Genomic DNA, 24033 nt, shown 5'->3' on the forward strand with positions numbered 1-24033 from the left:
ATGGAAGCAACCCATGTCCCTCAACAGATAAACAAAATGTGCTATATACATAGACTTTTTTTTTTTTTTTGAGACAGAGTCTCGCTCTTACTGCCCAGGCTGGAGTGCAATGACATGATCTCTGCTCACTACAACCTCTGCCTCCTGGGTTCAAGCGATTCTCCTACCTCAGCCTCCCAAATAGCTGGGATTACAGGCGCCCACCACCTCGCACAGCTAATTTTGTATTTTTAGTAGAGACAGGATTTCACCATGTTGGTTGGCCAGGCTGGTCTCGAACTCCTGACCTCAGGTGATCCTCTCACCTCAGCCTCCCAAAGTGCTGAGATTAATTACAGGCGTGAGCCACCATACCCGGCTCTACATGGACCATAATTCAGTCATAAAAAGGAATGAAATCCAGATAAATGCTAGAACATGAATAAACCTTGAAAACATTGTTTTTTGTTTGTTTCAGATAGGGTCTCACTCTGTCACCCAGGCTGGAGTGCAGTGGCACAATCTCGGCTTGCTGAGACCCCCACCTCCCAGGCTCAAGTGATCCTCCCATCTCAGCCTCCTGAGTAGCTGGGACTACAGACTTATGCCACCACACTTCACTAATTTTTGTATTTTTTGTAGAGACAGAGTTTTGCCATGTTGCCTAGGCTGGTCTCAAACTCCTGGGCTCAAGCAGTCCACCTGCCTTGGCCTCCCAAAGTGCTGGGATTACAGGTGTGAACCACCACCCCCCTAGCTGAACTTTGAAATTATTATGCTAAGTGAAATAAGCCAGACCCAAAAGGACAAATAGGATATGATTACACTTATAAAAGGTACCTAGAATAAGCAAACTCACAGAGACAGATGTAAAATAGAGGTTACCAGTGGCTAAGCAGAATGGATGGGGTTGGTTGGTTGGTTGTTTTTGAGATGGAGTCTCAGTCTGTCACCCTGCCTAGAGTGCAATGGCACGATCTTGCCTCACTGCAACCTCCGCCTCCCAGGTTCAAGCAATTTTCCTGCCTCAGCCTCCTGAGTAGCTGGGACTACAGGCGCCCACTACCATGCCCGGCTAATTTTCGTATTTTAAGTAGAGACAGGGTTTCATTATGTTGGTCAGGCTGGCCTCCAACTCCTCCTGACCTCGTGATCTGCCCGCCTCGGCCTCCCAAATTGCTACGATTACAGGCATGAGCCACCATGCCCAGCCAGATGGGGAATCATTTTTAAGTGAATACAGAGTTTCTATTTGGGATGATGTAAATGTTCTGGAAACAGGTAGTAGTGATGGTTGCCAGACACGGTGGCTCACGCCTGTAATCCCAGCACTTTGGAAGGTCTGGGTGGGGAGATCACTGGAGCCCCAGAGTTTGAGACCAGCCTGGGCAATATAGTGAGACCCTGTCTCTACAAAAAGCATTTATTTTTATTTATTTATTTATTATTATTATTATTATTATCGGAGAGAGAGTCTCACTCTGTCACCCAGGCTGGAGTGCAGTGGCGCCATTTCGGCTCACTGCAATCTCCACCTCCTGGGTTCAAGAGATCCTCCCACCTCAGGCTCCTGAGTAGCTGGGACTACAGGCATGTGTCAACATGCTCGGCTAGTTTGTTTTTTTGTTTTTTTGTTTTTTGAGATGGAATCTCTCTTGCCCAGGCTGGAATGCAGTGGCTCAATCTCAGCTCACTGCAACCTCCGCCTGCTGGGTTCAAGCAATTCTCCTGACTCAGCCTCCCAAGTAGCTGAGACTACAAGCATGTACCGCCATGCCTGGCTAATTTTTTGTATTTTTAGTAGAGACAGGGTTTCATCATGCTGGCCAGGCTGATTTCAAACTCCTGACCTCATGATCTGCCCGCCTCAGCCTCCTGAAGTGCTGGGATTACAGGCATGAGCCACCATGCCTGGCCCTGTGTTTTTAATAGAGACAGGGTTTCACCATTTTAGGCTGGTCTTGAACTCCTGACTTCAAGTGATCCACCTGCCTCAGCCTTCTTTCTCTGTAGACCAGATTTCTCTCTCTCCAGACACTGGCTGCCCCTTAGCTCTGAATATACATGCTTCAGGACCAGCCCTATACAGGGATGAAAAGTAAAGACTGTCAGTTCTTTTTTTTTTTTTTCTTTCTTTCTTTTTTTTTCTTGAGATGGAGTCTCACTCTGTTGCCTGGGCTGGAGTACAGTGGCGCAATCTCGGCTCACTGCAAGCTCCACCTTCCGGGTTCACGCCATTCTCCTGCCTCAGCCTCCCGAGTAGCTGGGACTACAGGCGCCGCCACCACGCCCAGCTAATTTTTTGTATTTTTAGTAGAGACAGGGTTTCACCGTGTTACCCAGGATGGTCTCGATCTCCTGACCTCGTGATCCACCTGCCTCGGTCTCCCAGAGTGTTGGGATTACAGGCGTGAGCCACCGCACCCAGCATCTAAGACCGTCAGTTCTAACATAAAATTTTCAGATAAGAGGCCTTGACTGACCCAGCTCAGATCAGTCAAACTAGTTCAGTCAAGTGTGGCTAGGGGTACAGGGTCACCAACATCCAGTTTTTAGAGGACTATCATCATGAACTAGAAAGATATACTAAAATGGCCGGGCTCAGTGACTCACGCCTGTAATCCCAGTGCTTTGGGAGGCCGAGGCTGGTGGATCACTTGAGGACAGAGTTCAAGACTAGCCTGGCCAACATGGTGAAATCCCGTTTCTATTAATAATACAACAATTAGCAGTTGGGAGGCTGAGGCAGAAGAATTTCTTGAACCTGGGAGGCGGAGGTTGCAGTGAGAGGAGATTACACACCACTGCACTCCAGCCTGGGCGGCAAAGCAAGACTCTGTCTAAAAAAAAAAAAATACCCTGGCCAGGCATGGCGGCTCACGCATGCAATCCCAGCACTTTGGGAGGCTGAGGCGGGTGGATCACGAGGTCAGGAGATCGAGACCATCCTGGCTAACACGGTGAAACCCTGTCTCTACTAAAAATAGGAAAATTAGCCAGGCGTAGTGGTGGTCGCCTGTAATCCCAGCTACCCGGGAGGCTGAGGCAGGAGAATGGTGTGAACCCGGGAGGTGTAGCTTGCAGTGAGCCAAGATCATGCCACTGCACTCCAGCCTCAGCGACACAGTCAAACTACGTCTCAAAAAAAAAAAAAAAAAAAAAACTTTAAAAGATATCTCACAGTGTTGATGTAATTAGAGGAAAAGTTGTGCACCAGAGTACCAGTGAGCAGAGGAATCCAAATAGGCCTGGGTGGGCTTTGAGTTAAATTATATGGGGGGGGGACACTTATTTACATAACTTTCTAGTAGTTTCGCAAGGCGATATGTAGGGATTGTGGGGTTTTGGAAGGGGTCCTGATCAGAGAGGAAGTGGGGAAAGTCATTGAGAGCCAGAGAGACAGCGGTCACGTCATCTGGCATGTGACAATCCTTTACTGCAGCCCACAAACCTTCAATAAAATCATGAGATGCGGCCGGGCGCGGTGGCTCACGCCTGTAATCCCAGCACTTTGGGAGGCCGAGGCGGGCGGATCACAAGGTCAGGAGATCAAGACCACGGTGAAACCCCGTCTCTACTAAAAATACAAAAAATTAGCCGGGCGCGGTTGTGGGCGCCTGTAGTCCCAGCTACTCGGGAGGCTGAGGCAGGAGAATGGCGTGAACCCGGGAGGCGGAGCTTGCAGTGAGCCGAGATCGCGCCACTGCACTCCAGCCTGGGCGACAGAGCGAGACTCCGTCTCAAAAAAAAAAAAAAAAAAAAAAAAAAAATCATGAGATGCTTGGCGCAGTGGGATTTCTGGTGGGCACCCACAAATGAGATGCAGCCTCTTATTCAGATGTGACCTGGAGCAGGAACAGAGACAGTGAAGCCTATGTGAAATTAAATCCCTAAAAGTATAGAGTCATCTTTCAACTACCCTAGACTTTAGATGTTAGAGCCAAGAAAACCCAGTTCTCCAAGTTCAACAAAGCCCCTAGGTAACACGTGGGTTATAATTTTAAGGGTCAAAAAAAGAAAACCACGTAGATTTCACTAATAGTAGCCTGATTAAATAACCTGTGATTATATTAAGCCCAATTAACTACTGGTTGGAAATCCAATTATTCACAAGAAGAGATTTCTGAGCTCTTTTTCCCTGTTTGCATTTTCACTGGTTGGAATGGAAAGGTAAGGATTTAAAAACTCTTCTGTGTTTCTTAAGCTCTAAGACTTCCTGTCTATATTTGCTTCTTTTGGCCCAAGGAATCCAATTTCCCTGGAGCATTATTGAAAGGCTGTTTTCTCACCTTACTGATTCAGATATCTTGAGGCTTTAAAGCTCTTAGGTGTTGGGAATAGGGACTTCTGTGACCTCTAGCTCACATTAAGCCAAATTAGGCCTTGAGGTAGGATGGGAAATTAGGAAGTACTGACAAAAGAATTGTCAAAAACAGAGTAACTTGAAATATTACCAACACGGCTGGGCACGGTGGCCCATGCCTGTAATCCCAGCACTTTGGGAGGCCGAGACAGGCAGATCACAAGGTCAGGAGATCGAGATCATCCTGGCTCAAACGGTAACCCCGTCTCTACTAAAAATACAAAAAGCCGGGCATGGTGGCGGATGCCTGGTAGTGCCAGCTACAAGAGAGGCTGAGGCAGGAGAATGGTGTGAACCCAGGAGGCAGAGCTTGCAGTGAGCTGAGACCGTGCCACTGCACTCCAGCCTGGGTGACAGAGTGAGACTCCATCTCAAAAAAAAAAAAAAAGGAAAAAAAATATTACCAACGCTTCTTAACATTTGCCATCTCACCTTTTTTTTTTTTTTTTTTTTTTTTTTTTTGAGACAGAGTTTCACTCTTGTTACCCAGGCTGGAGCGCAATGGCATGATCTCGGCTCACCACAACCTCCACCTCCCAGGTTCAAGCGATTCTCCTGCCTCAGCCTACTGAATATCTGGGATTATAGGCATGCGCCACCATGCCCGGATAATTTTGTATTTTTAGTGGAGACGGGATGTCTCCGTGTTGGTCAGGCTGGTCTCAAACTCCCGACCTCAGGTGATCTGCCCGCCGTCTCAGGTAATCGGCCTGCCTTGGCCTCCCAAAGTACTGGGATTACAGGCGTGAACCACCACGCCTGGCCTTGCTGTCTCAATTTTATAGAACTAAGATTTGAAAGAGGGAGGGGCAATTTTTCTGAGGAAGGGAAACATGAGACTCCTTGGACTGTCTAAAGGTCTAGAAAAAGATTCATGGTAACTTAGGAGCATTATCATTATAGTGCCACTATCTGATTTTATCTAATTTTTAATCTAATTTTGAACAAAAGTTTGTGTCTTTTTCTGCTCTAAGAAAAAGTTTTCAAATTAAGTTCCATTGGAATTAAATTGTGACAGTTTGCCCACTGTGGTGGTGATTTTTCTTGATCTGCCCAGGACCCATTCTTTTTACCACGCTAACAATAGGAGTGGGCATAACCCAAGCTGAGTTATTCACAGCACCTCCTCTCACTGGACCACGATGATTTGAATGAGAGATAAGCAGATAAGCATGTGACCAAGCATATGGAGCTCTCTTCAGAGTGTCTCTTTCAGCTGGTGGAATAGTCTTTCTTTCTCCTGTTTTCACAATGTTGAACTCTATGTAAGTCCTACACTTCTGGAAAACTGAGATGGTTAAGAACCAACCGCCCCCCACCCCCCACCAACCAGTGACACACACACCCTTTGTCCCAGCTTACTGCAAAGAATCACTCTTCTGGATAGGACTTAGATAAGGCCACTGAAGACACCCCTGTTTACTTATGGCAAGACCAGACACAGACTCTCCAAATTTGCATTATTTTCTCATAAGGGGGAACTGTTTCTCCCCTGAGACTAGCTAGCCATAGAGATGTTTCCTGTTCAGCTGATTGAGACTCACCTTGATCACAAAAACAATTCCAACTATAGAACAGCCCACCTATGAATTATCGACTCCTCCCTGTAAGTGTCGGACAAACATACCCTGTCAAGAGTCTGACCTTCAGATCTAAGGTGCTTTCTCTATCACAACAGCCTGAATAAAATCCATTTCCTTATTTGCTTGGGTTTTGTCTTTGACAGGCTGTGGAATCATAAGAATGTGTTCCCAAGGTTTCAGTGGCCATACTTTCAGCCAGAGAGGCCTGAAGGAAAGAGACCACTACTTGGAGGAAAGCAGAGGCTAGTCTGTCCTGCCAAAAGGCATCACATCCTTGGTTTTGGACCGAGGAGCTTAGTTTCCCTGCTCTGGCATCTCCCAGTATCTTCCCATCCTTTAAATACACTTTTTTTTTCAAGGATTGATTTTGGTTCACTTGCAATTTGAGGAGCCCTAACGAATCAGTCTACCACATATAAAATTCATGATGCAGGTGCAGTAGGTATGTACACATAAAAGTGCCAGGGATTAAAATATACTTTGAGGGTTTATCAATGATGAAAAACCCTTTAGCTGGATCTGGTGGTGAGCACCTGTAGTCCTAGCTAATCGGGAGGCTGAGGCAGGAGAATCACTTGAGTCCAGAAGTTTAAGACTAGCCTGTGTGGTCGTGAACCTGCAAGACCCTATCTCTATCCTCCCACAATTTTATTTTTTTAAATTAGCCAAGCATGATGGCACATGCCTGTAATCCCAGCTACTCAGGAGGCTGAGGCTGGAGGATGGCTTGAGCCCAGGAGGTTGAGGCTGCAGTGAGCTATGAATGCACCACTGCTCTCTAATAGTCCTAGCTATTCAGGAGGCTGAGGCAGGAGAATCGGTTGAACCTGGGAGGCTGAGGTTTCAGTGAGCTGAGATCACGCCACTGCACTCCAGCCTAGGCGACTGAGCAAGACTCCATGTCAAAATTAAATTAAATTAAATTAAATTAAAATTTTAAAAAATAGCCCTTCAGAACATCGATTTTTAAATGACCTCTAATAAAATTTCATCAGAGAAAATGGAAAAGAAACAGTTTTTTGTTTTTATTTTGAGATGGAGTTTTGCTCTTGTTGCCTAGGCTGGAGTGCAGTGGCACGATCTCGTCTTACCACAACCTCTGCCTCCCGAGTTCAAGCGATTTTCCTGCCTCAGCCTCCAGAGTAGCTGGGATTACAGGCATGCACCACCACGCCCAGCTAATTTTGTGTGTTTAGTAGAGATGGGGTTTCTCCATATTGGTCAGGCTGGTCTCAAACTCCCGGCCTCAGGTGATCTGCCCACCTTGGTCTCCCAAAGTGCTGGTATTACAGGTGTGAGCCACCGCGCCTGGCCAGAAACAGTATTTTTTAAATGCAAAGATAGAACATGAATATTTTGTCACAAAAATAATCCTGGCCCCATATATAATAAATGAACAAGTGTACTGTATTACCTGAAGTGGACACATTTACAAATGCTGGCAATACTTGGAAATTTGAAGCAAGCTTTAATATGCATGTGATCCTAACACTTTCGGAGGCTGAGACTGGTGGGTTACTTGAGCCCAGGAGTTCAAGAGCAGCCTGGGCACGCCCACACACACACACGCACACACAAACTAGCCGGGTGTGGTGGCACATGCCTGTAGTTTCAGCTACTTGGGAGGCTGAGGTGGAAGGATGGCTTGAACCTGGGAAGTGGAGGTTGCAGTGAGCTGTGATCGCGCCACTGCATTCTAGCCTGGGTGACAGAGTAAGACTCTGTCTCAAAAATAAAATTAAATAAAAACAAATTTTAAAATTATATATAATATAGTTCTATCATATATATATATATATAAAATAGAGACAGAGTTTTGCCATTTTGCCCAGGCTGGTCTCAAATTCCTGGGCTCAAGCAATCCACTCACCTCAGCCTCCCAAACTGCTGGGATTACCGGGATGAACCACCATGACTGGCCCTAAAGTGTTCTTAAGCTATATTTGCTTTTTGTGGAGACAGGCTATCTTGCCATTCTTATTTATAAAACAAATTATAGTTACTGTTTTATTTTGCATTACACACCATGTAAACTTAATCTTGATTTAGTATTTTTCTTTTTGAGATAGGGTCTTAGTCTGTCAACCAGGCTGGAGTGCAGTGGTGTGACCTCGGCTCAAGCCAAGGCAACATTAGGTACACTGATACTGTAGGGGGTTGAACCTGATGATCTGCTTGCTGGCAATTGTCTAAAAAGGAAGCACATAAGTTCCCAGTCCTGAGATCTGAACTTTTCTGATTCAAGATCTTTGCAAGGCCTGGGTGTTCAATTACTTATATACTATGAGCTAGCCAATAAACTTCCAATAAATTCATTGTTTATTTAGCCAGAGTTTTGTTTTGTTTTTCTTACAATCGAATCTGAATTGACATAAGGAAATTGGTTCTATGTTATCTCAAACAAAACTGGCTGAAGGGGAGGAACAGATGTGTAATGGAAAAAGCTCAAGGCTATGGGCCTTGGACACATCTCTTAACATGCCTGAGTCTCAGTCCCTTTTTTTGTAAAATGAGGATAAACCCTACCTCTGGTGATAAAGTCAAGAATCATTTGGGGTCAAGAAACAGAAACCTAATTTGAACTATCTTAATAAAAAAAGGAATACAAGCTGGGTGCGATGGCTCATACCTGTAATCCCAACATTTTGGGAGGCCAAGACGAGCAGATCATTTCAGGCCAGGAGTTTGAGATCAGCCTGACCAACATGGTGAAACACCATCTCTACTAAAAATACAAAAAATTTAGCCAGGCATGGTGATACATGCCTGTAATCCCAGCTACTTGGGAAGCTGGGGCACGAAAATTGTTTGAACCCGGGAGGCAGAGGTTGCAGTGAGCCGAGATCATGCTGCTGCACTCCAGCCTGGGTGACAGAGTGAGACTTCATCTCAAAAAAAAAAAAGAAAAAAAAAAAAAAAAAAGGAATATACTGAGGAAGCTGAGATAACCCCAAATAATCAAAGGAAAAGCAAATCAAGTCTAGGTAGGTCTTTTTCTGCCTCTCATCTCTCTTTCTCTTGGTATGTCAATTTCCTTCTCTTCTACTGCAGACTAGTTTAAATTACCAGAGGAGCCAGCAAATCCTGGACTCACAATCACACAGCCTTATGATCTATGTTACAGCAAAGTGCTGCATTGAAACCCAAGGACTTTAAGGAACCCAAGAAGCTTCATCTGAAGATAAGGAAACATGACACAACTTTTGAGCATTTTGTTTTTAGGTCATCTTGGAAAGTGGAAATAAACTGAGGAAAGCAGCTCTCACCTCATTCTGGGGAGTTTCAGGCACTACTCATGCCCTCAAGAGCCAATCCTGTTTTCATTTGGAGAATCAGAGCTTCTTACCCACAGAGGCCCAGAATGGCCATTCTCAAATCCCCTTGCATAGCCACTCTTCTTTACAAAATGAGTGGTCACCCTGCTCCCCTAGTTATCCAAGTTAGTTTTCTTTTTCTTCTTCTTCTTTTTTTTTTTTTTTTTTTTGAGGCGGAGTCTCGCTCTGTCGCCCAGGCTGCAGTGCAGTGGCGTGATCTCTGCTCACTGCAAGCTCTGCCTCCTGGGTTCATTCCATTCTCCTGCCTCAGCCTCCCGAGTAGCTGGGACTACAGGCGCCTGCCACCACGCCCGGCTAATTTTTTGTATTTTTTTAGTAGAGACGGGGTTTCACTGTGTTAGCCAGGATGGTCTCGATCTCCTGACCTCGTGATCCGCCCGTCTCGGCCTCCCAAAGTGCTGGGATTACAGGGTTGAGCCACCGCGCCCGGCCTCTTTTTTTTTTTTTTTTTTTTTTTTTTGTGAGACGGAGTTTCACTCTTGTTGCCCAGGCTGGAGTGCAATGGTGCGATCTCGGCTCACTGCAACCTCCGCCTCCCGAGTTCAAGTGATTCTCTTGCCTCAGCCTCCCGAGTAGCTGGGATTACAGGAATGCAACACCATGCCCGGCTAATTTCTTTGTATTTTTAGTAGAGACGGGGTTTCTCCATGTTGGTCAAGCTGGTCTGGAACTCCCAACCTCAGGTGATCCACCCGTCTCGGCCTCCAAAAGTGCTGGGATTACAGGCATGAGCCGCTGCGCCTGGCCGGGAAACATTTTCATAAATACACTGATGAATGAAAAAAGCAAGCTAGAAAACACAACACGTAAGAGCCCAAGATTTTTGAAGAACAAGTTGTGCTCAAAGGTCACATCATCACTCTCCCTAACTCCTAATCACTCTTTAATCCCTTACTCTGAGATATTTTTCGTTAAGAGTACTTATCCCATGGGAATAGTTTTCATTCATGGTGTGTAGAAAGTTCCATGTGTACACGGATTTTATTTGTTCAAATGCTCTGTCCTCAGCTCCTAAAACATTTTAAGTGTTAATTATTAATTGAAAACATATGGCTGGGCGCGGTGGCTCAAGCCTGTAACCCCAACACTTTAGGAGGCTGAGGCGGGCGGATTATGAGGTCAGGAGATCGAGAAAATCCTGGCCAACATGGTGAAACCTCGTCCCTAGTAAAAACACAAAAATTAGCTGGGCATAGTGGTGTGTGCCTGTAATCCCAGTTACTCGGGAGGCTGAGGCAAGAGAATCTCTTGAACCAGGGACCTGGAGGTTGCACTGAGCCAAGGTGGCGCCACTGCACTCCAGCCTGGCGACACTGCGAGACTCTGTCTCAAATGGAAAAAAAAAAAAAAAAAAAAGGAAAAAATATGGATGACCCGGAAACACACACACACATACACTTCAGAAAGTTATATATATTTCAGAGAACGTGTTTTAAGAGAATAATAGCTCCGTGAGCTGACATTAGATGTAGGTGCAGCTAAAATATTGTAAAATATTTGTATAGTCCTTTTCTGCTTGACAAAGCAGCTTTACACAGTCCCATTTAGTACTTGTAACAACCCTGTGAAATACATACAAAACAGAAATAACGTGTATGTTTGCACTCTATGGCTTGCTAAAGTCATTCTTTCAATTGCTGGTCAACTAATTCCTTTCTATTCTCCAGACTACTTCTAAGTTTCTGAACACCACAGTTCCATTCTTTGTCTTTGTATGTGTATCCCTCGTTCGAGAATGTGGTCCTCATTTTCCACAGATAATGTTCTTGCCTGTAATCATCCTTTGAAACCCGGTTCCGCCAGAGAACCCGAGACCCACACTGGAGACACCGGCCCCTCCCGATCCACCAGCCCCTCCCCTCCCCTCCTCTTCCGACCCTCCATCCCCTCCCTTCCCCTCCCCTCCCTCCCCTCCTTCCCCTCCCTCCCCTCCCTCCCCTCCCTCCCTCCCCTCCCTCCCCTCCCGAGCCGGCACTGAGATCCTGCCGCGGAGGCTGCACCAGAACCCCTAGAGGCCTGTCTGGCCTCGCCTACGTCTACGGCCTGCCGGTTGGAAGCCCCGCCCTTCCGAGGAGTTTCCCAAAACCCTGCGCGGCCGGCTTTGACCGCGCTAAGATGGCGACTCCCATGCATCGGCTCATAGCTCGGAGACAAGCGTAAGTAAGGATCCGGTTCGGGCCCACCGGCGGGCTGGGAGCGGTGAAACGCGCGTTAACGGGCTAGTGTCGGACCCCTGTTGGGACCGGCGGAGAATGTCTGTTTCTCAAACACGCTTCTGGCTCCCGAGGGGCTCGGGCCCGAGCGATAAGTCTGGTGACCGTGGGTTAGCGATTTCACGGAAGACAGCCGTGTAAAGTCTGCGGCACGGGACAGAGCGGGGTTTGAAGACAACTGTCGCGTTTGGTTTCTCTGAAGGGAACGCCCACAGTTGGTCACTCAGTGATTTATGCCCCTCCGCCAACCCCACGCGTCGACAAGGGAGCCCTGAAGCCCCGGTCCGACACCTTTATGCCGGCCGACGTAAACCTTCAGTTTCCTATTTAGCGTCCATCCCTGCTGCCTTTTCCTGCTTCCTTATTCTAGCGCCTTCCCTAGGAATCCTGCCTACAATGCCGACTGCCCTCCCAAGCTATCTTATCACTTTTTGGTACTCATTCTTTCAATAAATATTAATTTATCTAGTACCTACCGTTCTGTGCCAGACATTGGGTATAAAGAAAAAGAGGTGTTTTTTAGGACAAAAATCCTTGCTTTCAGAGAGCTTACATTCTAGTGATGGAAACAGTCGATAAACTACTAAATGTAAATACAGCTGGTGATAACAGCTTTGAAGGAAACAAACTGTTGTGATGGAAAGAGAGAAAGGCCCACTTTAGGTTGGTTGGACTGAAAAGGCATCTCTGAAGAGGTGGAATTTGAACAGAGATTTAAAGGGTGAAAAATTAACAGTCGTAAGAGGATTTGGAGAAAGAGCATCCGGATAGTGGCATAATTGCTTTGAGGCTGAAACTTACTTTTTAAAGAACTGAAAGATGGCCATTACGCCTAATGAATAAGAGAGAGTGGCAGAAGAGATTCACACCTGACAAATAATGCAAGGGTCACCCCAGATGCCCTTTCTTATAAAGCTTTTTTTTCCAACAGCCTTTGCACATCCAAACATCTGCCTCTTTTTCATAAAATATTTCATGCCATCTCCATTTTCATGTCCATATATAGCTCAAAGTCTGCTAGTATATATATGTGTATTTATATCTTTTTATATATTTTTAATTCAAATAATCCCTTTTTTTCTCTTTTCCTTTCCATCTACACTTTCAGGCCTGATAAGAAGAGTTCCTCAAATGTACAGACAGACTTAGGGAGTTAGAGTAGTAAGCTTGGTGAAGAAAGAAGGCTTGAAGTCAGACGGTTCTTTTTTTGAGACGGAGTCTCACTCTGTTGCCCAGGCTGGAATGCAGTGGTGTGATCTTGGCTCACTGCAACCTCTGCCTCCCTGGTTCAAATGATTATCCTGCCTCAGCCTCCCGAGTAGCTGGAACTACAGGTGCCCACCACTATGCTCTGCTAATTTTTGTATTTTTAGTAGAGACGGGGTTTCACTATGTTGGTCAGGCTGGTCTCGAACTCCTTATCTCAAGTGATCCCACCTTAGCCGCCCAAAGTGCCGGGATTACAGGCATGAGCCACTGTGCCTACCATTAAGTCAGACAATTCTGAGATCAAAAATGGGATGATAATACTTAAAGGGAGTGCTAAATGATGTCACCAGGTTCCGTTTCTCCCTGTCTGTCTCTCACACTTGCTCTTTGGTTGTTGGCTCCATATTTGAATAGGCTCTATTCTTTGCTTCCAAGATGGCTGCAGTATCCAGGGTCCTTTATATTCTCTCAGCTTCAAGTTGATTGTACTTCTTTGGTCTAGATTGGATTACATGCCCAATGTTAAACTATGCCTGTGGGATTGTGAATATCTGATTGATTTAGAGATCTTATTCTCCTTTCAGTACAACTGAATGGATGACCATAAGCCAATGATAACCAGGGTAGATAGGTCAGAGGAGGTAAATGAATGCAGGATTGGCAAAACTAATGTCCACTTTAAATATGAAGTGAAAATAAGACTTAGCATCTGAATAATACTGCTATTTATTGTTTCAGAAGTATCAAAAGTTAAATGTTTTATATCTACAATGTGTCTGTATTTGGTACATGAGTTACATGATTTGTAAAAGACAAATCTTACCTTTAAGGAGCTTTTGGTCCTGTTGGGAAGCAAACATGTGGCATACTGTAAAAACTGTTGTGGTATACAGAGTGTAAGTCTCCAAGGGATTCAGCAAAGGAGGGCCTTTAGAGGCTTGCAAAGTCCAAAAGAGTTTGGGGAATGTATTTGGGGGGAAAGCAGGAGAGGAGCCTTTACTTTTCATTTTATATTCATCAAAAAGGTTTAATTTTATTTACAAGGAGCATATATTACTTCTATAACAACAAATTTAAAATAGTTTTTAAGTTAGTAATGAGAAGTGAGAAAGTACTATCATCATTTTTTTTTTTTTTTTTTTTTGAGATGGAGTTTCGCTCTTGTTGCCCAGGCTGGAGTGCAGTGGCACAATCTTGGCTCACCACAACCTCCACCTCCCAGGTTCAAGTGATTCTCCTGCCTCAGCCTCCTTTAGCTGGGATTACAGGCATGTGCCACCCGCCTGACTAATTTTGTATTTTTGGTAGAGACGGGGTTTCTCCATGTTGGTCAGGCTGGTCTCGAACTCCTAACCTCAGGTAATCTGCCTGCTTCAGCCTCCCAAAGTGCTGGGATTACAGGCGTGAGCCACCGCGCCTGGCCTTATCGTTCTTAAAAAAAAAAAAAAAAAGATCTTTGGACTAATAGAAGAAAACGGGGAAAAAAGCCTAAATACAAACTCCTCATTGAGTAGCTCTTTCAGAGACTTAACTAGTCAATCTACTAAATCAATTGGAATGAAATTATTTTTACCTTGTAAACTGTACTTACATATACCCATATTAAGTAAACTATGGAATCTAGGCAACATTTGGGGTCATTTCTTCTATTAAACCTTATATGAGATTCCACTACTTCCTCTTCAACATCCAGAGTCGTTATCAAACTTGGCTTGAAGATTTCCAGTAATGTGTACTATCTCCTGACGTGGCCTGTTGTGTTTTTCAAATCTATCTAAAAGTTTATGTTGAGCTGAAAAGAAATAATATTTATAAAGTTAAACCTCACTTCTTTCTGACTCCCTTGTTTTTGACCCTTGCTATGATTTCAGTCGGCTAAAAAACCTTGTTTTCTACTTGAATTGTCATCAAGTCAGACCTCCCCTGCCTTGTACTGATTTTCTGGACTTAAGTGTCAGACTTACCTTTGTCCTTGTTAAATTTCATCTTGTTAGATTCGACACAGAGTTGCAGCCTGTCAAGACGTTTTGGATCCTGATTCAGCCATCCATCGTTATTAGGTATCCCTGTCAGCTTTGTGTCAACTGCAGGTTTGATAAATATGTACATTTGTGTCCTCATACAAGGCATTTATGAAAATGTTGAACAAGGCCGGGTGTGGTGGCTCACACCTGTAATCCCAGCACTTTGGGAGGCCAAGGCGGGTGGATCACAAGGTCAAGAGATCGAGACCATCCTGGCCAACATGGTGAAACCCCGTCTCTACAAAAATTAGCTGGGTGTGGTGGCACGCGCCTATAGTACCAGCTACTCAGGAGGCTAGGCAGGAGAATTGCTTGAACCCAGGAGACAGAGGTTGCAGTGGGCCAGGATTGCACTATTGCACTCCAGCCTGGTGACAGAGCGAGAGTCCGTCTCAAAAAAAAAAAAAAAAAGGTTGGACAGTACCAAACCATGCAGGCCGTAACTGGATCTTTCTCTATTTTGTCATGCACCACATAACAGATCCCATATATTAATTCTGTGGTTGTCCCATAATATTATAATGGAGGTAAAAAAGAAAAATTTTTATTGCCTAGTGACATCTTGATGATCCTGACCCTGTGTAGACCTAGGCTAATGTGTGTGTGTCTTAGTTTTTAACAAAAAGTTTAAAAAGAAAAATAAATTTTAACAGAAAACAGCTTATAGAATGAAGATACAAAGAAAGAAAAGTATTTTTGTACAGCTATGTGTTTGTGTGTTGTTATTACAAAAGAGTCAAAAAGTTTTAAACATTTATAAGTTATAAAGTAGGCTGGGTGTGGTGGCTCACGTCTGTAATCCCAGCACTTTGGGTGGCCCATGGCAGGTAGATGACCTGAGGTCCAGAGTTCAAGACCAGCTTGACCAACATGGTGAAACCCCATATCTACTAAAAATACAAAAAATTAGCCAGGTGTCATGGCGGCCACCTGTAATCCCAGCTACTTGGGAGGCTGAGGCAGAAGAATCACTATCACCTGGGAGGCAGAGGTTGCAGTGAGCCGAGATCGCACCATTGCACTCCAGCCTGGGTGACACAGCAAGACTCTGTTTCCAAAAAAAAAAAAGTTATCAAGTAAAATTATAGTAAGCTAAGATGAATTTAATATTGAAGTAAAAAAAATTTGTAAATTTAGAGTGGCCGAATGGACAGTATTTATAAAGTCTGGTAGTGTCATGATTACTGTAGCTTCATAGTAAGTCTTGAAACCACGTGTTAGCCCTCTGATTTTTCTCTTTTTCAGAGTTATTTTGACTATTTTATATTGTATTTCCAGATAAATTTTAGAATTAGCTTACCAAAAGCTGCCGCAATTTCAGCTGGGATTGCGTTGAGTGTACAGATCAACCTATGGAGAATTGACATCTTAACAGTATTGAGTTCTCTGATCCGTGCATGTGTATATCTCGCCATTTGTTTAGGTCATCTTTAATTTCTCTTACTTAGCAGTGTTTTGTAGTTTTCAGGGTAGAGGTCTTGCATGTCTTTTGTCAGATTTGTCCTGAAGTATTGTAATAGTGTTTTTAAAAAATTTTAGTTTCAAAAGGCTAGGCGCAGTGGCTCACACCTGTAATCCCAGCACTTTGGGAGGCCGAGGTGGGCGGATCACAAGGTTAGAAGATCGAGACCATCCTGGTTAACACGGTGAAACCCCATCTCTACTAAAAATACAAAAAATTAGGCCAGGTGCTGTGGCTCACGCCTGTAATCCCAGCACTTTGGGAGGCCGAGGTGGGTGGATCACAAGGTCAGGAGATCAAGAACATCCTGGCTAACATGGTGAAACCCCGTCTACTAAAAATACAAAAAATTAGCTGGTCATGGTGGTGAGTGCCTGTAGTTCCAGCTACTCAGGAGGCTGAGGTGGGAGAATGGCGTGAACCTGGGAGGCGAAGCTTGCAGTGAGCCAAGATTGCACCACTGCACTCCAGCCTGGGTGACAGCGCGAGACTCTGTCTCAAAAAAATAAATAAATACAAATTAAAAAAAATTTTTAGTTTCACTTGTTGCTGGTGGTCTTCTGTATAATGTTCTTATGTCCTCTGACCTTACTAATTTTTTAGTTCTAGTAGCTCTTTTTTTTTTTTTTTAAAGAGACAGGCTTTTGCTCTGTCACCCAGGCTGGAGTATAGTTGTATGATCATATCTCTCACTACAGCCTCGAACTCCTGGCTCAAATGATTCTCCCACCACAGCCTCCCGAGTAACTGAGACTACAGCTGCAACCCACTACACTCAGCAATTTTATTTTATTTTTTTATTTATATTTTTTTGAGGCAGAGTCTTGCTCTGTGGCCCAGGCTAGAGTACAGTAGCACGATCTCGGTTCCTTGTAGCCTCTGCCTCCCTGGCTAAAGTGATTCTCATGCCTCAGCTCCCAAGTCGCTGAGATTACAGGCTAATTTTTGTATTTTCAGGAGAGTCAGGGTTTCGCCGTGTTGGCTGGGCTGGTCTTAAACTCCTGGTATCAAGTGATCTGCCTTGGCCTTCCAAAGTGCTGGGATATTACAAGCGTGAACCACCACTCCTGGTCACAATTTTATTTTTTGTGTAGGCAGGGTGTCGCTATGTTGCCCAGGCTTGTCTTGAACTCCTGGGCTCAAATGATCCTCCCACCTCTCTTTCCCAAAGTGCTGGGATTATAGGCGTGAGCCACTGTGCCTGGTCTAGTTGCTCTATTTTTTGGATTCTTAGGTATTTTCTAGATAAATGGTCATCTTTTATGTTCCCTTTTTGGTATGCACTTTTTATTTATTTATTTATTTATTTATTTATTTATGACATGGAGTCTCACTTTGTCACCCAGGCTAGAGTGCAGAGGCACGATTTCAGCTCACTGCAACCTCTGCCTCTGGAATTCAAGCAATTCTCCTGTCTCAGCCTCCTGAGTAGGTAGGACTACAGATGCACCACCCCACCCAGCTAATTTTTTTATTTTTAGTAGAGATGGGGTTTTACCATGTTGGCCAGGCTAGTCAACAGGTCACTCCTGACCTCAAGTGATCTACCCGCCTTGGCCTCCCAAAGTGCTGGGATTATAGGTGTGAGTCACTGCACCTGGCTGGTGTGCACATTTTAAATTTTTTCGTTGCATATTAACAAGTTGCTCTTTGAAAAATTTGTGCCACTTTACATTCTCACCAGCGGTGTCCATTTACAGAGTGGCTATTTCCCGCTTTTGCCGACAATAGGCATTAAAAAAACAACTTTGCCAATATGGGAAGTGTGTCCTAGTATTTTTGGTATCAAAGAACGTCGTTTCACGTAAAAAGCCTGTACCATTCAAATACATCCTTCAACTTTACCTTAGCAAACAGAAATGAAATATTGTTTGAATAGATAATTCATTTGGGTAGAAAGAAATGGTAATTGTGTTTGTTTTGAAATTATGTTTGTCTAACTCAGCAATCTTTATGGAAGATTAGTATTTTTAGGGGTGATTCGTGAGTTGTGAGTGTTTAAAACATACATATAAAATATGATAATCATACCTGGGCTTCATTTGTTTTCTCTCTCTCTCGTTTTTTTTTTCCTTTTTTTCTTTTTTTTTTCTTGTTTTAGAGACAGTGTTGCCCAGGCTGGTCTCAAACTCCTGAGCTCGGGTGATCCTGCCTTGGCCGCTCAGAGTGCCAGGATTATAGGCGTAAGCCACTGCGTCCAGCCTTGTACCTGAGCTTTAGATGATATTTGTGAATGTCATATTTATAACAATAAAAAACAAGCTGCACAATGTCTGGTGGATATTTTTAATGACTAGGGTCCCAAGCTATCAATTTCTCAATTTGGAGAAAACAACCTATAAGCTTGGAAAAGAAGACTATGGACCTCCACCCCCAACACCCTCACATATTTTCATTTTTAGGGAAAGTCGTGAAAGGCTTTGAAGTGGACAGAAAGACAAGATGATTACTGAGTGCTCCGTTTAGTCCACCCTTCCTGGCTATGTGACTCTATGAGGGCCCGCTTCTTTCATTGTCTTTGCACTGTTTCTCAAATCTTTAAGTCATAGGAAACTTACAGTATTGCGGAAGATTCTTGCTCGTAAAAATGCAGTGCAGGCTGGATGTGGTGGCTCACACCTATAATTCCAGCACTTTGGGAGGCCGAGGCAGGCGGATCACTTGAGGTCGGGAGTTTGAGACCAGCCTGGCCAACATAGTGAAACCCCATCTCTACTAAATACAAAAATTAGCCGGGCATGGTGGCAGGCGCCTGTAATCCCAGGTACTGGGGAAGCTGAGGCAGGAGAATTGATTGAATCTGGGAGGCGGAGGTTGCAGTGGCCTGGGTGACAAAGCAAGACTCCCTCTCTCAAAAAAAAAAAAAAAGGCTGGGTGTGGTGGCTCACGCCTGTAACCCCAGCACTTTGGGAGGCCGAGGAGGGTGGATCACTTGAGGTCAGGAGTTCAAGATCAGCCTGGCCAATATGGTGAAACCCCATCTCTACTAAAAAATACAAAAATTAGCCAGGTGTGGTAGTGCATGCCTATAGTCCCAGCTACTCAGGAGCCTGAGGCAGGAGAATTGTTTGAACTCGGGAAGCAGAGGTTGCAGTGAGCTGAGATCATGCCACTATACTGCAGCCTAGGCCACAGAGCAAGACTCCATCTCCAAAAAAAAATAAAATAAAATAAAATTTTAAAAAGGCAGTGCAGTACAATCAGTTATTGCCCAATGTCTACTGACCAGTTGTCAACTATTTGTAAATTCATTTCAGCATTACTGATTGCCCATATAAGTGTGTTGTTGGAATTATCTTTTTTTTTTTTTTTTGAGATAGAAGTTTTGCTCTTGTCCAGGCTGGAGTGCAGTGGCATGATCTCGGCTCACTGCAACCTCCACTTCCCAGGTTCAAGTGATTCTCCTGCCTCAGCCTCGAGTAGCTGGGAATACAGGTGACCGCCACCATGCCCAGCTAATTTTCTGTATTTTTAGTAGAGATGGGGTTTCCCCATGTTGGCCAAGCGGGTCTCGAACTCCTGACCTCAGGTGATCCACCCGCCTCAGCCTCCCAAAGTAATGGCATTACAGGCGTGAGCCACCATGCCCAGCCTGAATTATCTTTTGAACTAGTGACAATATCTACTGGCTCCCTCAATGACTTTTTTATTTTTGTGTTTTTCCTGAGACAGGGTCTTACTCTGTCACCCAGGCTGGAGCACAGTGGTGCTATCATGGCTCACTGGAGCCTCAACCTCCTGGGCTCAAATGATCCTCCCACCTCAGCCTCCTGAGTAACTGGGACTATGGGGTGCCACTACACCCAGCTAATTTTTTATTTATTTATTTTTATTTTTATTTATTTACTTTTTGAGTCGGTATCTGGCTCTGTGCCAAGGCTGGAATGCAATGGCGCCATCTTGGCTCACTGCAACCTCTACCTCCCAGGATGAAGCAATTCTCCTGCCTCAGCCTCCCAAGGAGCTGGGACTACAGGCGCGCGCCACCCCGCCCAGCTAATTTTTTTATTTTTAGTAGAAACGGGGTTTCGCCATATTGGGCAGGATGGTTTCGATCTCTTGACCTCGTGATCCGCCTGCCTCGGCCTCCCAGAGTGCTGGGATTACAGGTGTGAGCCACTGTGCCCAGCCTACTTTTTTTTTTTATTTTTTTTGAGACAGAGTTTCGCTCTTGTCACCCAGGCTGGAGTGCAGTGGCACAATCTTAGCTCTTTGCAACCTCCATCTGCCATGTTCAAGCAATTCTCGTGCTTCAGCCTTCCTAGTAGCTGGGATTACAGGAGCCCACCACCACGCCTGGCTTAGTTTTGTATTTTTAGTAGACATGGGGTTTTACCGTGTTGGCCAGGCTGACCTCAAACTTACGACCTCACATGATCCACCTGCCTCGGCCTCCCAATGTGCTGGGATTACAGGTGTGAGCCACCACACCCAGCCTTAATTTTTGGTTTTTTGTAGAGATGAGGTCTCACTGTGTTATCCAGGCTAGTCTTGAGCCTGGGAGGTGGGAGGCCTGCATGCGACTTCACACCTTTTATTTTTAAAACAACCATGTTTTGCTGGGCGCGATGGCTCACGCCTGTAATCCCAGCACTTTGGGAGGCCGAGGCAGATGGATCACCTGAGGTCAGGAGTTCGAGACGAGCCAGACCAACATGGAGAAACCTCATCTCTACTAAAAATACAAAATTAGCCAGGCGTGGTGGTGCCTGCCTGTAATCCTAGCTACTCGAGAGGCTGAGGCAGGAGAATTGCTTGAACCCAGGAGGTAGAGGTTGCGGTAAGCTGAGATTGTGCCATTGCACTCCAGCCTGGGCAATAAGAGCGAAACTCCGTCTCAAAAACAAACAAAAAAACCAACAACCATGTTTTGAGAACATGTTAATTTCTGTGTATCATTAGTCCACATCGTTCTGATTGCTCTAATATGTGGATTAGTAATAATAGCTCTCATTTGTTACTTTATGTCAGATGCCTTACTGCTTGCTTTATATACTTTCCAATCTATAGAATGGAGATATTGCTTCCCAATCTACAGAGTAGATAGTGCCCTTAATTCATTGGGTTGTTATGATTGGGTGTGACCACATATAAGTAGTACTTACTTAAATTCTTGGCACACAGTTTGTATGAGCCATGGTTATGGTCTCAGCTAATTCTCTGAATAACCTAGTAAAGTAGATATTACTACTTTTTCTTTTTAAATAGAGATGGAGTCTTGCTATGTTGGCCAGGGTAAGTCTCAAACTCTTGGCCTCAAGCAGTCCTCCTGCCTTGGCCTCCCAAAGTACTGGGATTATAGGCATGAGCCTCCACACCTGGCCAGTATTACCACATTTTTCAGAAGAGGGAACTCAGTTCAAAAATCGGCTTGCTTAGCCAGGCATGGTGGCTCACACCTGTAATCCCAGCACTTTGGGAGGCCAAGGTGGGCCGAGGTCAAGGATCACCTGAGGTCAGGAGTTCAAGACAAGCCTGGTTAACATGACGAAACCCTGTCTCTACTAAAAATACAAAAATTAGCAGGGCAGGGTGGCACACCCTGTAGTCCTAGCTACTTGGGAGGCTGAGGCACGAGAATTGTTTGAACCTAGGAGGTGGAGGTTGCAGTGAGCTGAGATTGCGTCACTGCACTCCAATCTGGACAACAGAGGAAGACTCCGTCTCAAAAAAAAGAGAGGCCAAGGAGGGAGGATCGCTTCAGCCCAGGAGTTTGAGACTTGATTGGGCAACATAGTGAGATGTCTCTATTGTAATTAAAAAAAAAAAATCAGCTTGCTGAAGATCATATAGCTATGTAGTGGAAGAGTAAAGATTTCTTCAAAACTTTAAAGAAGTGCTGGGGTTACAGGTGTGAACCAGCACGCCTGGCCTTGGTTTATATTTTTACTGTCTGTGCACTACAGTTTAATTTTGTCTTTTTTTTTTTTTTTGAGACAGATTCTCATTTTGTTGCCCAGACTGGAGTGCTATGGCGTGATCTCGGCTCACTGCAACCTCCACCTTCTGGGTTCAAGCGATTCGTAGGCCTCAGCCTCCCGAGCAGTTGGGACTACAGGCATGTGCCACGACACAGCTAATTTTTTGTATTTTTAGTAGAGACAGAGTTTTGCCATGTTGCCCAGGCTAGTCTCGAACTACTGGCTTCAAGTGATCCACCCACCTGGCCTCCCAAAGTGTTGGGATTACAGGAGTGAGCTACCACACCTGGCTATCTCTTTAAACTTTGTATAGAATCGTTCAATTTGGATTCTTTTGAGTCTATCTTATATCTTATGTTAAATAAAGCTGTAATTTATTCTTTTTTATTACCATGAAGTATTCCACTGTATTCTGTACCACAAATTTCTGTTCTACTTTCATATTATTTCCAATTTTGAGGATACTGCAAATCATGCTGCCAACCACAGTGGCTCATGCCTACAATCCCAGCACTTTGGGATGCTGAGGTGGAAATATTGCTTGAGGCCAGGAGTTTGGAACTGGCCTGGGCAACAGAGCGAGACCCTATCTCTACAAAAACTAAAAATATTAGCCATGCATAGTGGTAGGCACCTGTGGTCCCAGCTAGTTGAGAGGCTGAGGTGGAAGGATGGCTTGAGCTTAGGAGATTGAGGGGGCAGTGAGCCATGATCATACCATTGCACTCCAGTCTGGGCAACAGGGTGAGACTCTTGTCTCAAAAATGAAAAAATCATGCTATAAACATTTTTATAGTTCTTCCTCTTCCTTTCCTGAACAATGCAATCCTAAAGGTATTGGTTAGAATAAGCACACTAGGTGTCTATGCAGAGGATCAACCTGGCTTTGAAATATTAGAGCTGAATGTGGAGTCAGGAGAGCACCTACAGAGGAGCTTGAACTGGCTTGTGATGTCAACAGGTTGCAGAGGGCATCCAGTAGTGGGGAAGTCTGGTGCAGGGCGTCAGATCCCAAGCTGGGTCAGGGGTGTCCACACAAGGCAGTTTTACAAAAGTGTCTCCTCATGGAGAGAACATCCACACAGGGTATGTGGGTGGGTATAATTTGGTATAGGGTACCGGAGCCTGAGTATAAAGAGAAGTGTGGCTGGGGGGCCCACCTGGCAATGGGAGTCAGGGGGGTGGGGGTGCAGGGCAGATCTCAAGTGAAGTGAAGAGGATATGGGGGAGGAGTCAGCAGTGGCAACAATGGGCATTTGGTTATGTAAGGGGAATTGACCAAATAAGTAATCTATTAAGGATAGTGGCAACCAGGTTTATTCTTGAAGAAGGAAATATAGAAGAGAAAAATAGCTGGGCGCGGTGGGTCACGCCTATAATTCCAGCACTTTGGAAGGCTGAGGTGGGCGGATCACCTGAGGTCAGGAGTTCAAGACCAGCCTGTCCAACATAGTGAAACCCCACCTCTACTAAAAATGTAAAAATTAGCCGGGTGTGGTGGCAGGCGCCTGTAATCCCAGCTGTTTGGGAGGCTGAGGCAAGAGAATCGATTGAACCCAGTAGGTGGAGGTTGCAGTGAGCCGAGATCACGCCATTGCACTCCAGCCTGGGCATAGGAGCAAAAGTCCATCTCAAAAAAAAAGAGAAAAATAAACAATAGTTGCTTCTCGGCTTTTTGGCTAAGATGAAGTGGAGAAAAATTTTAAAAATCTGTGAATTTGGGTTAGAATTAAGATTATCAGTGTGAAATCATGGTTTTCAAAATATTAAATATAGATGTAAGTGTGTATATTTGACAGATGAGTAGGTGTGTGTGTTCCCTAGCTCTATCCGCTGACACTAACTAGGAGCAGCAATATCCCAGTAACAGCAAGCACGTGTGTGCCCCCATGTTGGCTCCAAACATTATCAGAGCACCTTGGAGAAATGGCTGGTTTCAGGCTA

General features: G+C 44.8%; 1 protein-coding gene across 7 annotated transcripts in view; it reads left to right on the forward strand.

The window, feature by feature from the left end:
* The first annotated feature begins 11206 nt into the window (after window positions 1-11206).
* Window positions 11207-24033, forward strand: part of LOC105467157 (zinc finger CCHC-type containing 10) — a 31095-nt gene continuing 18268 nt past the window's right edge. The window contains exons 1-2 of one of the 7 annotated variants that reach the window (XM_071098473.1): window positions 11207-11416; window positions 14677-14742. In XM_071098473.1, the coding sequence (XP_070954574.1) occupies window positions 11376-11416; window positions 14677-14742 (107 nt within the window). In that variant the 5' untranslated portion in view covers window positions 11207-11375. Of the gene's footprint in view, window positions 11417-11933; window positions 13136-14676; window positions 14773-24033 lie in introns of those variants that run through there. The other 6 variants (XM_011716600.3, XM_011716601.3, XM_071098471.1 and 3 more) reach the window with 6 other exon arrangements.

This window comes from Macaca nemestrina, chromosome 6, assembly GCF_043159975.1.
Source record: "Macaca nemestrina isolate mMacNem1 chromosome 6, mMacNem.hap1, whole genome shotgun sequence".
In the NCBI taxonomy this organism is placed as follows: domain Eukaryota; kingdom Metazoa; phylum Chordata; class Mammalia; order Primates; family Cercopithecidae; genus Macaca; species Macaca nemestrina.